We start from the raw sequence: 12,884 nt of genomic DNA, 5'->3' as shown, positions 1-12,884 counted from the left end.
GGCTATCTATCGGTGCAGATCACGTGACACAGTGACGCTGACTCTAAACAGTGCTTTTAATTCTCAGTCCGGAGTCCGCAGAGCTGGAGTCATGATCTCTGCTTTCTCATCATTGAATTCTCTGAGACACCTGGTTGCCCAGTCCCCTTCCAAAGGTGGCTCTGTCCTGTTTTAACATCCCGAAGGCTTGAGGCATCAGATGTAGCAGGTGGCATCTCTGTGATGGCAGCTCGGGCTCCCTTGCAGAGGGTTCTGCTTAGATGATTTGGACAAGAGAAATGGTTTCCTTTCACACAGTCGCCTGACGGAGAGCGCCACTTAACTCAGTGCCTCGGCCAGAGCACAGGGGTGCCACGTGATACGCCCCGGCATTTCACCCGAGTAGTTCAAATGGAAATCGCGGCGGGCGAACCCCACGTGCGAGTTTGCGGGTGTCCCCGGAGGAAACGGAGGACCGTAGACGATGCGTTCGCTTCCCGCCCACCGTGACCCCTCGGGCTCCGGCTGGCTGCGTCTACGCCGGGCGTCTCTTAATGACAGAACTCCGAACCCCCTAAAGGACCACTGTTTCAAAGTCACTTCGTCTTCCAACCACTTGGGAAAATGGAAGGGAAGGGAGGGGCTAACGGCCATCTTCCACGTCGCTTATTCCCATTTGTGAATGTTCTAGATGCTCTTCAAAGCTCCTCTCTGTCACAAAACACACTCTGTTTCTGAACTTGGAAAGGAAAATGCAGTTTAGTGTGAAGGTCACCTCTTATCTTACAAAGGCGATCTGTTCGTTACAAAATACGCTTTCCGCAAAACGACACTTTGTCAAAGCTTCGTGACATCAAATATCCTTTGGGGAGCAGGATATTAGGACTAAATATTTGCTTACACTAATTATGAATTATTGTGTGTGGGCGGGCACATTTCTAATATTTTGTCTTAGAAGCCAGCCGTTAGATGTGAACTTCTGGCTACAAAAGATTCAACTATTTAGAATGAAAATAACGAATCAGCAACATTAAAAATTTCTTCGTAAAATTTGGGAAAACATTGGAATATGAATTTTTATGAAGCATTTAGATCTATAGGAACACCTGTGTAAACACATATTCAGATGGTCTTTTTTGCTGTCTGAACGTTAGACTATTTTTTAGGAACTTAAAACACGATATCTATTATATAACACTCTATAACCAGATTTGATTTTGAGTTGAACAAAAAGTGCATGTTTCTAAACAAAACCTGGTCTGCATTGTTGGCTTTTCTCTATTTCCCAATAAGCTTTTTCGCCAGAAAGCAAATATATCTGGAACATTATCGTTGCCGTGGTAAAATTTCTGTTGTGTAAGCACAGTGTTCATTTTCTTTTAATGAACAAATGTAATGTAATTACATCTCTAGTTATGAAAATGTCCTTTTGTCTCTCTCGTTCATAATAATTCTGTTTTAGGAATAGCTGCCTTCTCAAAAGAATGCTTTTTTCCTTTGGCCAAATTAAGGCTGTTCAGAAAAATAATTTGCTTTTTTAAAAAGGGAAACCGTGCAGATTTTCGGAAGTTAATGTACCATGCTCTTAATATTTTGGAGCTCTTTCATTTAACGTTTAAGTTCTTTTATCAACTAACTCTGTTTTAATAGTTTAAAACATCTTTATAAACACCTCGTTCTAATCCTTACTCATGGAAAAATAAAAATAAGGTCTGCTTACTTTAGACAGTAATAATTTATATGCGGTGGGATTGTAAGTAACTATTAAGAAACTTAACTTTTCAAGCATTCTTAATCGGGCTAGATGGTATTGCTGATCCCAGGCCTAACAATATCTACCCTGGGCACATTTTGGAGTATAATTAATGATATACCGTGGCAGCGAGCTAAAGAAAACCCGTCGGCAATTCAGAAATTAATGTAGATATTAACCATGATGAATGGCCTTTTATCCTCTTGGGCTTAATTTCGATAAGAAAATTCTGCACCTCAGCGCAGAGCACAGAAAATTGGAGTGCGTTTGTCCCAAGGAGCACGCACACCTGAAAAAACAGCCCCTGACGATGGGGACATGTTGGCATGGCAACGATCCGTCATCTGGGGCCCCAGAACGTGTTCCGTCTCCATTGCTCCCTGTCGGAGCTCACGGCCCCAATATCTTTTCGGAGAGCTGGTCGCTCTGTCACTTCTGGGTAGAGATAAATGTCCTTCATGGGCTGACAGTCTGCTCCTTCCACGTCTGATCCCTGCTGTTTCTTGAGACTTTTCCCCACCTCATAGTGAGAGTTTTGCATGAAACAAAGAAACAACGGGGCGCACGGTCATAGGGACGCTGTGCATTCGGAAAAAAAAGACATGGAGAGAAATATATACCCTGAGTGATTCTCTGAATCGTTGGTTTATCCACACTTTTGGTCCACTTAGAATAAAAGTAAAATCATAAGGAAACAATTTATTTGAAAAAGTCAGATTTGACTTTTGGGTAACAACAAAAAAAGTAATAGTCCCAAGTACGTTTCTGAGCGGCCAGGATGTGGGTGGAAGTTTACCTGATCCTCGGAGCCTGGCTTTCTCTGTTTAATCTCTCTCGGTCCCATCTTTCTGGGCTACTGTGCGTACTTTTCCCCATTCTTGCCATTTTCAACTTTCCATTGTCAAACAAAACTTGGTTTTTCACGCGATTGGCGAGCACAGCCACGTACCTTTAAGTTGCTTGTGTGAATTCTAAGTACTCCATACTAGTGAGACTTGTTCTTAAAACGAGTTCGGCCTGATCTCGCGAGCCGTGGAAAGCCTCGTTCAGATTCTCGTTCACACAGCGGAATCACCCATCTTCAGCGATTCTGCTTTGTACGAGTTACGTGCTGCTGTGTAACAAGTGAGCCCGAAGCTTAGCAGCTCGAAGCAACGTGCCTCTGTTATGTCGCAGTCTCTGTGATCAAGGCACCTGCCAGGTTGGCGGTCTCATTCGACAGGTGGACAGAGGACAAGGTGCGCCTCCAAGCTCGTTCCCGTGGTGGCGGGCAGGATTCAGTCGCTTTTAGGCTGCGGGCCTGAGAGCCTCGTGTCTTTGCTGGCTCCTGGCTGGAGTCTCCCTCAGTTCCTCGTCCTGGGGTCTCTCCAACACAGCCACTCACTTCATCAACAGCTGGCAATGGGCGGAGTCCACCAGCAAGACGGAGTCATGCTCTCGTGCGACCTGACCTCAGAAGTGATGTCTCCTCACACTTCCATATTCTGTTCCTTAGGACCATGGCTCAAGGTCCAGCTACGCCCGGGGTGCCGGCGGGGAGGGGCGGACCATCCAACACGTGACTACAAGGTGGTGTAGCTTTGGGCCATCTTTTGGTTGGCCGCCCACATCTTTGTTGAAAACTCTATGACTACACATAATCTACACGGAATTATCGTAATACTGCTGCTGATGACTACAACTAATGACCGTCGGCCCATAACTATTATTTCCTTATTGAGTCATAGTACCAAGTATCCAATTTTATCCTCACGATAATATTTATATGGTATCATTATGGTTACCCTCATTTTCTAGGAGAAAATGCCAACCAAGGAGCTACATGAATAGTCTGTGGTTTCACTGCTAACGAGCAGGGGTGCCCCGACTGAAATATCATCTGCAGAAGCCGTGTTTCTCACTCCGTCGCTCATGCTAGTGGGTTCTGTACTTGTGGGTTGTCCCCTTGGCCACTTGGAGCCTTGCAGCGTGACTCTGTGTCTCATTCAACCTTGAAACCACCGAATGGTCACGATGTCTTCGATCCTGTTTCCGTCTCGTAAGCGCTTGTTGCATTGAAATGGATTCGGTTTGAACCGTCAGTGAATTGGTTTTAGTGGCAAAGATATGAAGAAATTTAAACACTCCTAACGAGTTAAATTTCTCTAGCACTTTTATCATTTTGGAAACTTTTTATTTCTTTTTCTTGTTATTTGGGGGCAGACAGGGAAATGTGTTTCCTCCCCCGCCTTTTCCGAGGCATGGTTGACAAATGCTATTGTGTACATGTTTACAGAGAAAATATGATGTGTGATTACAAATACATTGTGAAAGGGTCGCTACAGTTAAGTCACACATTTGTCACCTCACGTACTTGCCATCCTTTTTGTGTTTGTGACGTGACCACTTAAGATCCACTGTTCAAACAAGTTTCAAGTATACAGTACAGTTTTACGAACTACGGTCACCATGCTGCGCATCAGATCCACAGAATTTATTCATCTTAGAACTCGAAGTTTATACCCTTTATCCAACATCTTCCAATTTCCCCACCCCACGGTCCCTGGCAACCGACATACTGCTCTCTGCTTCTGTGAGTTCAGTTTCTCGTTCGTTTGTTGAGGTTTGGTTTTGTTTTCGATTCCATCCATGAGTGAGATCAGACGGCATTTCTCTTGGTCTGTCTGCCTTATTTCCCTTAGCATAATTCTCTGCAGCTTTAGACGTGTTGTTTCCTTCCTTTTCAAGGCTGCATAATATTCCATTGTATCTAGACCACATCTTCTTTATCCATTCATCCACCTATCGATGCTCAGATGGACTCTGTATCTTGGCTATCGTGTGATGCCGCAGTGAACGTGGGGGTGCAGGTATCTCTCTGAGATCTGGACTCCCATCATAATTGTTGGCTGCCCCATGGCAAAGATGGCATCTTGGTGAACGTGCGGGGGAGTGAGGCACGGCGGGCTCATGCTTTGAGCCGAACACCTCGTACTTGGTGTCCCGCCCTGCGACCGGACCCTGACGCCTCATTCTGCACTCATTCCTCTACTCCCAGAAAAACAGAGTGTGAAAGCCACCCAAGGGGGAAAGAAGGAGGGAATGAAGGATGAGAGAGTGAAGTAAGTCGTGACGTTTTCCTGCTTGGTTACCGCTGGAGGAGGGTCGTGGGCAGCCGAGTTGGCTTTTAGGAAGAGGGAGAGTGTTGAAAAGCAGAGAGGAGGAGTAAGACCAGGTCAACAGAGACAGGGCCGTTGCTGCAGGTCCTTGTATCTGGGTTCAGAAGGCGACGGGCGAGGGGGCTGTCTGCAGCGGAGGTCTGCTGACGGGGAGGCGGGGTGGGAAGGAGGTGCCACGTGGACCGGTGACAGGTAGCAGCCGGAACAGAGACAAGACGGCATGCTGGAGCCTAACGTTCTGTTTGGAGAGCCTGTTTCGGGTCGCCGTGTGTGTGCGCCCGAGCATGTCACGGCTTCTGCAACCGGCGGGGCGAGGGCCAGGTGAGGAGCGTGGTCTGTGAGAGTTTAAGTTGGACTTGTGGGTGCACGGGACAAAGCCGTGCTTGCCCAGAGGCAGCGTGCTTTCCGAGTCCTTCCACGGAAGCCAGGCTGCCCACACTTGTGAGCGAAGGAAGTGAGTCATGATTGTGTCGTGCACAGGAGGTGACGATTTCACAGATGCTCGGATGGGTGACAGGCAGGTACTAGGTAGGCCATTCTCAGCGGGGGGTGATTTTGCCTCCCAGGGGACATTTGACAATATGTGCGGACATATTTGGTTTCACAGCTTGGGCTGGGACGGGGTGCGACGGGACACCCTCCAGGGACCAGCGCAGCCCCCACGACAAAGCGTTAGCCCGTTAGCCGAGCCTGAATATCAATCTTGACGAGGCTGAGAAACTCACACCTTGAGGGCAAATGTCACTCGTCACAGCCTGCCACGTTCCCCCCTTCTTCGCGTAGGTGGCCTGACAGAGAGGCAGGGAGAGGCCTGAGAGTGCCTGCCACGCGGGAAACCGCGGTCGTAAAGAATGGGATTTTATTGATTTATCGTCCGTATTAATGACACGTGAGCGTACTGCGGAGGCAGAGCGATCTGGCTCCCACCTTCTCCGGGGGAAGGTCATGCATTGTATTTCGGGGGGACAGGAGGCCGTTAGGCACACTCTTTTGTGCGTCGCTGTGCTCGGTCATGGATTGGCATGTCCTCACGTCCGCTTCGGGACCCCTGCCGTGCGCACCCTAAGCGTTCCGCAGGCGTCGCCGATGGGCGTCTCTGGTGGTGTCCAAATCCCCTAGCGCACCTCACTGTTCGTAGTGAGAGACGGATGGTGATTTTCGAGTCATTCCATCAGCCATAAAGCCGTCCAGCTTTTTAGGAAATGGCTCTGTCCCTTCTCAACCACCTCCTTGGTGGAGTTAGCATGGGGGGTTTCCAGAAAAGTTGGCAGGCGTTATGCACTCATTGGCTCAAGCACCGAAGGTTGACCGTTCGGTGTCAGAGAGTGTGTTCAGGGGGGACGTCCCGTGGGGCGCACTGAATTCCTGAGGCCACAGGCACAGCGAAGGGCTGCTCTCGACTCCCAGGTCCCACGTCCTCCCAGGCTGGGCATGAGACGCAAGGGGGTGCATCCCAACTCCGGCCCCTTGGTCATCTAAGCCCGCCCTTCGCAGCCAAGGTGATGGGGCCTGAGAATGTGCTCGCCCCCGGGTGCTCGGATGCCCGCAGCTTGACTTCTTCTTCTTAAGTTCCCTGGGCTGTTACTGTGGGCATCAGAGAGGGGGTTTCAGGTGTCTGCTCCCCAAATTCCGGCAGGCCGTTGTACTCGATTGGAGTGGAGTGCTGTGGGTGGGCGGGGTGAGTGTGTGTCACGATGACAGTCCCACAGCAGGGATGGGCTCCCATCCTGGGAGCCTTTGCTCTGACCGCTGAGCTGCTACCCAGAGCTGCCCCAGGCTGTGCATCTTCTGTTCCTTGAGTTTCTAAAGATTCGACAGCGTTTCTGTTTTCCCTGAGAAAGCTCGTACGTGAATACGCACAGCTAACTTTAGAAAGAATATGACACTCAGGATGCGGTCTTCATGGAATGCCTGTCCTCCCAGAGCTCGGACAGAGAGCGTTTAGCTGATGACAGCGTCCGCCTTCTGTAAAGAGACAGCAGGAGACGCTTGCGTTTCCGATTTTCTAAACGGGACCCGCGTTGAGGTCGAGGGCAGAATCGAGAGGTGACAGTTGCCCGTGGAGAAGGAAAGGTTTGTTTTGGAAGCAAATATTCAGGAAAGACGACGACATTCTTCACCTTGTGACATCACAGACGGCGTGTCTTTGGAGCACGTGTGGTCTGGGGCGGATGGGTTTCAAGAATGCTTCAGCAGAAACGGGCGTGAGGACGGAGGAAGGTTCTAGAGAGGGATGTGAACGGTCCAGCACGTGCCAGCGTCGTTCACGTCTCTCTCTCTCTCTCTCCTTGCCCTTTGCAGGAAGATGAAGATCCTTTTGCCTCTGCTTTTCTTCCTGGGGGAGGCCCACAGCCGTGCAGCGTCAAGGCCCAACTTCGTCCTGCTGATGGCCGACGACCTTGGCATCGGAGATCCTGGCTGCTATGGAAACAAGACCCTCAGGTGAGCTGATGCGGCCACTGCGCAAACAGGGCGCCGGTGGCGGGCCGTTGTCGCCGTTTAAAACTCGCTAAGCTGCCCATGTCCATGGGCGACTTCACGGGGCTCCAGCGAGACACGGGGTTAGGGAGGCAGGTGTGGCTGCTCGGGCAGGCGTAACGAGTTGGATGAACTCGGAGGGACCACTCGAAGGATGTTCGTAATGATTCTTTCGTACTCAGCACAGCTACAGTGCTTTCCTTCTGGTCCTCCTTTTCTTCCCTTGAGTCCTCTGGGCTGCAGGTGGCCCATTTCATCCTGGCTTGTCACCCGCCTTCTCGGACCTCCATACCTTCCCCCGCTTCCTGTCTAGGCTGTCCTCCATCATCGGCCAGCCGCTCTGACTGGGGACAGATGTCCCCGAGACACATGTCGCATGCGACGGTGCCAGAACTTTCCGAGGGCCGGGAGCGACTGCGGGGGTAGGAAAAGCACCCTGGGAACCGGACTGAGGGACGGAGGAGGGCGTCTGTATCCCAAGCCCCCTGCGTAAAACTGACTCGACCGAAGAAATGGCGGAAGGGCCCTTCGGTTTAAAAACTGAACTCGGTCCTGGCCCAGGGGACTATGGACATGAGCATCGCACTTGCTCTGTAATCATAGAAGAATGATGACAGGAAATGGTGCGGTGCAGAGCTTTGTCTCACAAAGCATCAGTACCAACCAAAGTCAACCAGAGGATGGGGAGAGACAGCCTTTGCTTTTACTAGAATGTTCTCATAAGGTCTGCGATACTGAATGTATACGGGGCTTGGGGACAGACGCGTCGCTAAGTGCCACGGAAACCTGATTTATTGCCACGCCGGGCCCTCTGCATCCTCCTGTTCTTCTTGGGGTGACGATGCTTCTCGGAAAGTGTGTTTAATCATCGCACGTCAGATCGAACAGAAGCGAAATTATTCTTTTGAGGGAAAAAACCTGCCTGCAAGACGGCTGGGTGCATTTCTGTCCCAGCCTGAGCCTTTCCATTCAGTGTTGCTCGTTGTTTTAAAAATGTGTGACATCGGTTAGATTTTTACACACGTGTACAGAAATGAAGTGTGCACTTAACGTTCTCTTAAAATTTTAATTGGCCGCGAATGTTTCTTTTCCCACCTTTTGCCCCATTTTATAAGAAGTTTAGATCTCACTTTTTGCTATCTGTGACACAGACCTTGTTAGTAACTTAATTTTTTAATTGGGATCATAATTTTCATGTTTGGTCTATGCATTATTTGTCATACCCTGTTAGATAGAATGCTAACAATGCTCAATGTAATATTAATATAATGTTAGAATCGTCATAAAGTTTATTTACGGAGACCGTGAGGTAACTATTCCTACGTAGCTGTCTTAATTAAAAAAATAATTCCACTCAAGCCTTTAAGGTTTAGTTTCTACAGATTAACGAAAGGAAAAAGAAAAGTCTATAAAACTCCCAAAGAATAATTCAGGTCAAGACTTACCCTAAATGTCCCTTGCGCTTTATAGTCAATCGTAGTTCTTTCTGATTTATGTTTTCGCTTTACATTTTCTAATATCGCACCCACCTGTGCCAGATTTCTTTCTCTACGGGCTGGCGTAGGTACCAGGAGGTTCAAGTCGAATTTACAGTTTGTGGCTTCTAAGCATCTGGTAATTCTACGCAAAAAAAACAAAGTGGGACTGTGGACGATGCGTTGCGTAAACTGAACTCGTAGACGGGAGACCAGTTTGCATTACAGATACGATGACACGCTCTTCCCCTTTCAACTATGCATCGCTGCGGACTATTCTGTGTGTGGACACTGGGCCAGGGAGGCGGGGGGCCCCCCAAAGATGAGCAGCACACACGTGTGCTCCCTGCCCCTCACAGGCCGCCGCCGTGTTGGAGGGCAGCCCAAAGAGCCATGTTGTCTCTTTATGGCAAGGGAGCTATTGCCAGCAGGGAGCAGAGCTCGATGTCCTACACGTGGGACAGTCCCCTGCCATATGAGAAAGGAGGCCACAAGCGGACCCCGAGAACCGCATGTATGCCTGGAACTGAAGGATGCAAAATAGGCAGACAGGCGGGCCGGCAGGGACCAGGGCTCCCGGGGGAGGATCTGGGATAAGAGCTCGGCGTGGGCCGCTGTCTGGGACGCACTCAGTCCTGAATGCCTAGATCTGCAGTGCCCGCCTAAGATGCGGAGCCAGAGCATTCTGGAGACCAGGCACGAGGATGCTTCCCTTGCATGACATGTCTTCCTAGAAGCGATCCCATAAGCACGTACTAAGCAGAAAACCGCAAGCCCACAAAACGTGCCAGGGACTCACAGCATGTTGCCTTTTGACACTGGGGTGTGTCCCTCCTCCCAGGACCTGGCAACCCATTTGTTGACGTTCACGGGTAACTACACGTGGGGTCCCATTATTCTCTCCTCCGCGGAGGCAGCGGAAATTACGCAGGAGCTGCTGACAGCTAGTTAGCGGCCTCCCGTCGGATGTGGTTGGAAGGGAGAGTCAAGCTGTCCCCAGAGCTTTGTCATTTGGGGGCACAGAGGTAACTGGGGGGACACGGGAGGGGAAGGAGTGAGTCTCTGATGCATCTCACCCCCCTGCTCTGATCTAAACCCGGGCTAAGTGGACAGGCGCAGAGCCCACGTCAGAGCCGGGCCACTGACAGCTCGGTGTGGTTTTATTGTCTCTCATTCTCAGTCTTGGCTCCATGTCCGCTCTCCCTTTCCTACCCTGTCTCCCAGCCCGCACAGCCCCGCACAGCCCCCGGTACCCTGGACCGTCGAGAGGTGACCGACTCACTGCGAAAATCCCCAGAGATAGCTGCCTTTCCGCCGCCCTCACAGTCACACGGTTCTCTCATTCCAGGACGCCCAACATTGACGCCTTGGCCCACGCGGGCGTGAAACTCACGCAGCACCTGGCAGCGTCGCCCCTGTGCACGCCGAGCAGGGCGGCCTTCATGACAGGCCGCTACCCCATCCGCTCAGGTAAGCTCCCGGCTGCGTGGCCGTGGCCGTCGACCTCCCAGGGCTGTCCTGTCCTCACGTGTGACTTCTCCTGCTCCAGGAATGGCGTCGCAGTCTCGCGTGGGAGTGTTCATCTTCTCGGCTTCTTCTGGAGGACTTCCCACCAGTGAGACCACGTTCGCCAAGCTTCTGAAGAAGCAAGGCTATTCGACGGCTCTGATAGGTGTGGGCAGCTGAGGAGGGGGCGAGGGCCTGGGCGGGTTAGCCGGGGAGCGTGGGGGCCGACGGCAGCCTTCTTAGGATCGGCATTGCTACCTCAAATAGGGCAGAAGTTATTTCGGTTGTTAATTAAAATGCGATGCCCCTCTCTGAGCTTTTTGAATGTGTAGATATGTGTGATTACGTTTGTATGTGTGTGGATGGATGGATGAACAGATGGATAGGTAGGTAGAGGATAGATGGATAGGTAGGTAGAAAATGGATAGATGGATATATAGATAGGTGGTAGGTAGATAAATACATGATAGGTAGGTAGATACATAGGTAGATAGATAGATGGATGGATGGATGGATGGATGGATGGAGGATGGATGGATGATGGATGGATGGATGGATGGAAGGATGGATGGATGGATGGATGGATGGATGGAGGATGGATAGATGGATGGATGGGTAGATGGCTAGGTGGATGGAGGATGGATGGATGGACGGACGGATGGGACAGATGATGGATGGATGCATGCATGCATGCGTGTATACATACATACGTACATAGACAGACAGGGAGCATACAAAAACATATACACACCATGCTATGGATAAAGATTTTCGTTTTTCATTTTAATACTAAAATCGTGTCACGATCCGTCTCAGTCGATATTCCCATCTCGATTTTATTCCAGTGATTCGAACGAGGCCCTCTCCCATTTTGCCTGATAAGGTTGTGTCTGTGTGGGTCATCGGACGAATCCCAGAAAATCTTGTAGGAGCACCGTGAGCACTCCCGTTCCTCACACATCTGGTCATGAAACCGTGATCGTTTCTCCTTTTCGAGGCGCTCCCCGATTTACTGCTATAATTAACATTTTATAACAAACGTTCACAGGTGCTTAAAATAATTGCCGAGCTGTGGATATGATTTCCTCGTGCCTCAGGCTAATTTTTTGAGAGAGGGTTCGTTTCCACTTTTAGCATTCAGGGAACAAAATCAAATTGGCTCCAAGACTTAAATTTTAAGGAAATGCATTTAAAAAACACCAATGCCAGAAGAACGCTGCGTGTTACTGTGTAGTTACGTCTGTGGCCCGTTACATGTGTTAGGTGTTCACCTTTTGTTTTATTTTTTGATCAATAAGCTGCTTCTCGTTTCCTGGTCGAGTGAGTAGTTCATATCGTAGCTTCTATGGAAAAAGCAGCGGAAACCAGTACAGTCCTAGGGCTGGGCTCGGGCTGACGCACAGGCAGAGGTGTGTGCTGGTCGGTGCGTGCGCGGCGGGAGGTGGCTTTCGAATCCCAGTGTCTTTAGGGACTAAGCATATCGGCCGCTTGTGTTGTCAGGGAAGTGGCACCTCGGGATGCACTGTGACGACCAAAGAGACTTCTGTCACCACCCGCTGAGCCACGGCTTCGATTACTTCCACGGGCTCCCTCTGACCAACCTGAGAGACTGCAAGGCCGGGGCGGGCAGCGTCTTCACCTCGGCCATCAGGGTGCTGGTGCTCGTGCCTCTGCAGCTCACGGCCGTGTCCCTTGTCACGCTCGCGGCGCTCAAGTGCCTGGGGCTGTTGCAGGTGCCGCGCCTCGTCTTCCTGTGCCTGCTCCTCCTGGCCGCCGCCGTCCTCGGCATCCTGCTCAGCTTCCTGCATTACTTCCGGCCCCTGAACTGCTTTCTCATGACGAACCACAGCGTCACGCAGCAGCCCATGTCCTACGACAACCTGACGCAGAGGCTGACGGCGGACGCGGCCCGCTTCATCCGACGGTGGGTACCGCCACGGGGCGGGGGCCGGGCTGGGCCCGCAGCCGCCTGTCCCCTCCACGTGCGATGGCGACCGCGGCCAGGCTCTGCGGAGGCGGGCTGTGAAGGGCACGAGGTGGGACGGGCACTGCCAGCCGAGTGGCCTGACCAAGGGAAGGAGGCACCTGCTGATCGTCGTCTCGCGAACCTCCGGTTTATTACCACGCGCACGTGGGACGCTGTCGATTTGGCAGTGCCTTCGGCGACCCTAACCTCCGGCCCGCCAGGTGCAGACGCGCGTCGCTCGGGGGTGGCCAGGCACACCCTGGTGTCCGCAGTGTTTGGGTCAGACCATCCGTAGTGGGACTGCCTTGGGTAGCTTAGTACGTGATGTCCATAAAGAACGGTCCTGGTAATGCTCCACGTGCAGAGTCAGAAGGGACGGGAAAGGTCCTTGACTGTAGTTACGGGGCGCGACCCCTCACGTGGTGTCAGGAGGACCCGGCCGCTTGCCGAAACTGGAGAATGCCAGTCTCGCCTGTGGACGGTCCCTGAGTAAGGCCACACATCGTCGCTTTAACAAGCGGTCCACGAGATGCTAAACCACGTGGACCATAGGATCCTCTGAGAAATAC

The 12,884-nt window shown here is 51.2% G+C and overlaps 1 protein-coding gene across 2 annotated transcripts in view; it reads left to right on the top strand.

Annotated features, from left to right (window-relative positions):
* The window catches only part of STS (steroid sulfatase), a 125,180-nt gene that overhangs the window by 48,045 nt on the left and 64,251 nt on the right, over positions 1-12,884 (top strand). For both annotated transcript variants that reach the window (XM_011385044.2, XM_023525923.1), the window contains exons 2-5: positions 7,192-7,332; positions 10,192-10,313; positions 10,393-10,515; positions 11,850-12,273. In XM_011385044.2, the coding sequence (XP_011383346.1) occupies positions 7,192-7,332; positions 10,192-10,313; positions 10,393-10,515; positions 11,850-12,273 (810 nt within the window). The remainder of the gene's footprint in view (positions 1-7,191; positions 7,333-10,191; positions 10,314-10,392; positions 10,516-11,849; positions 12,274-12,884) is intronic.

Source organism: Pteropus vampyrus, unplaced genomic scaffold (genome assembly GCF_000151845.1).
Source record: "Pteropus vampyrus isolate Shadow unplaced genomic scaffold, Pvam_2.0 Scaffold648, whole genome shotgun sequence".
In the NCBI taxonomy this organism is placed as follows: domain Eukaryota; kingdom Metazoa; phylum Chordata; class Mammalia; order Chiroptera; family Pteropodidae; genus Pteropus; species Pteropus vampyrus.
The sequence above is the reverse complement of the archived record's forward strand: the minus strand, read 5'-3'. Positions and strand labels throughout refer to the sequence as shown.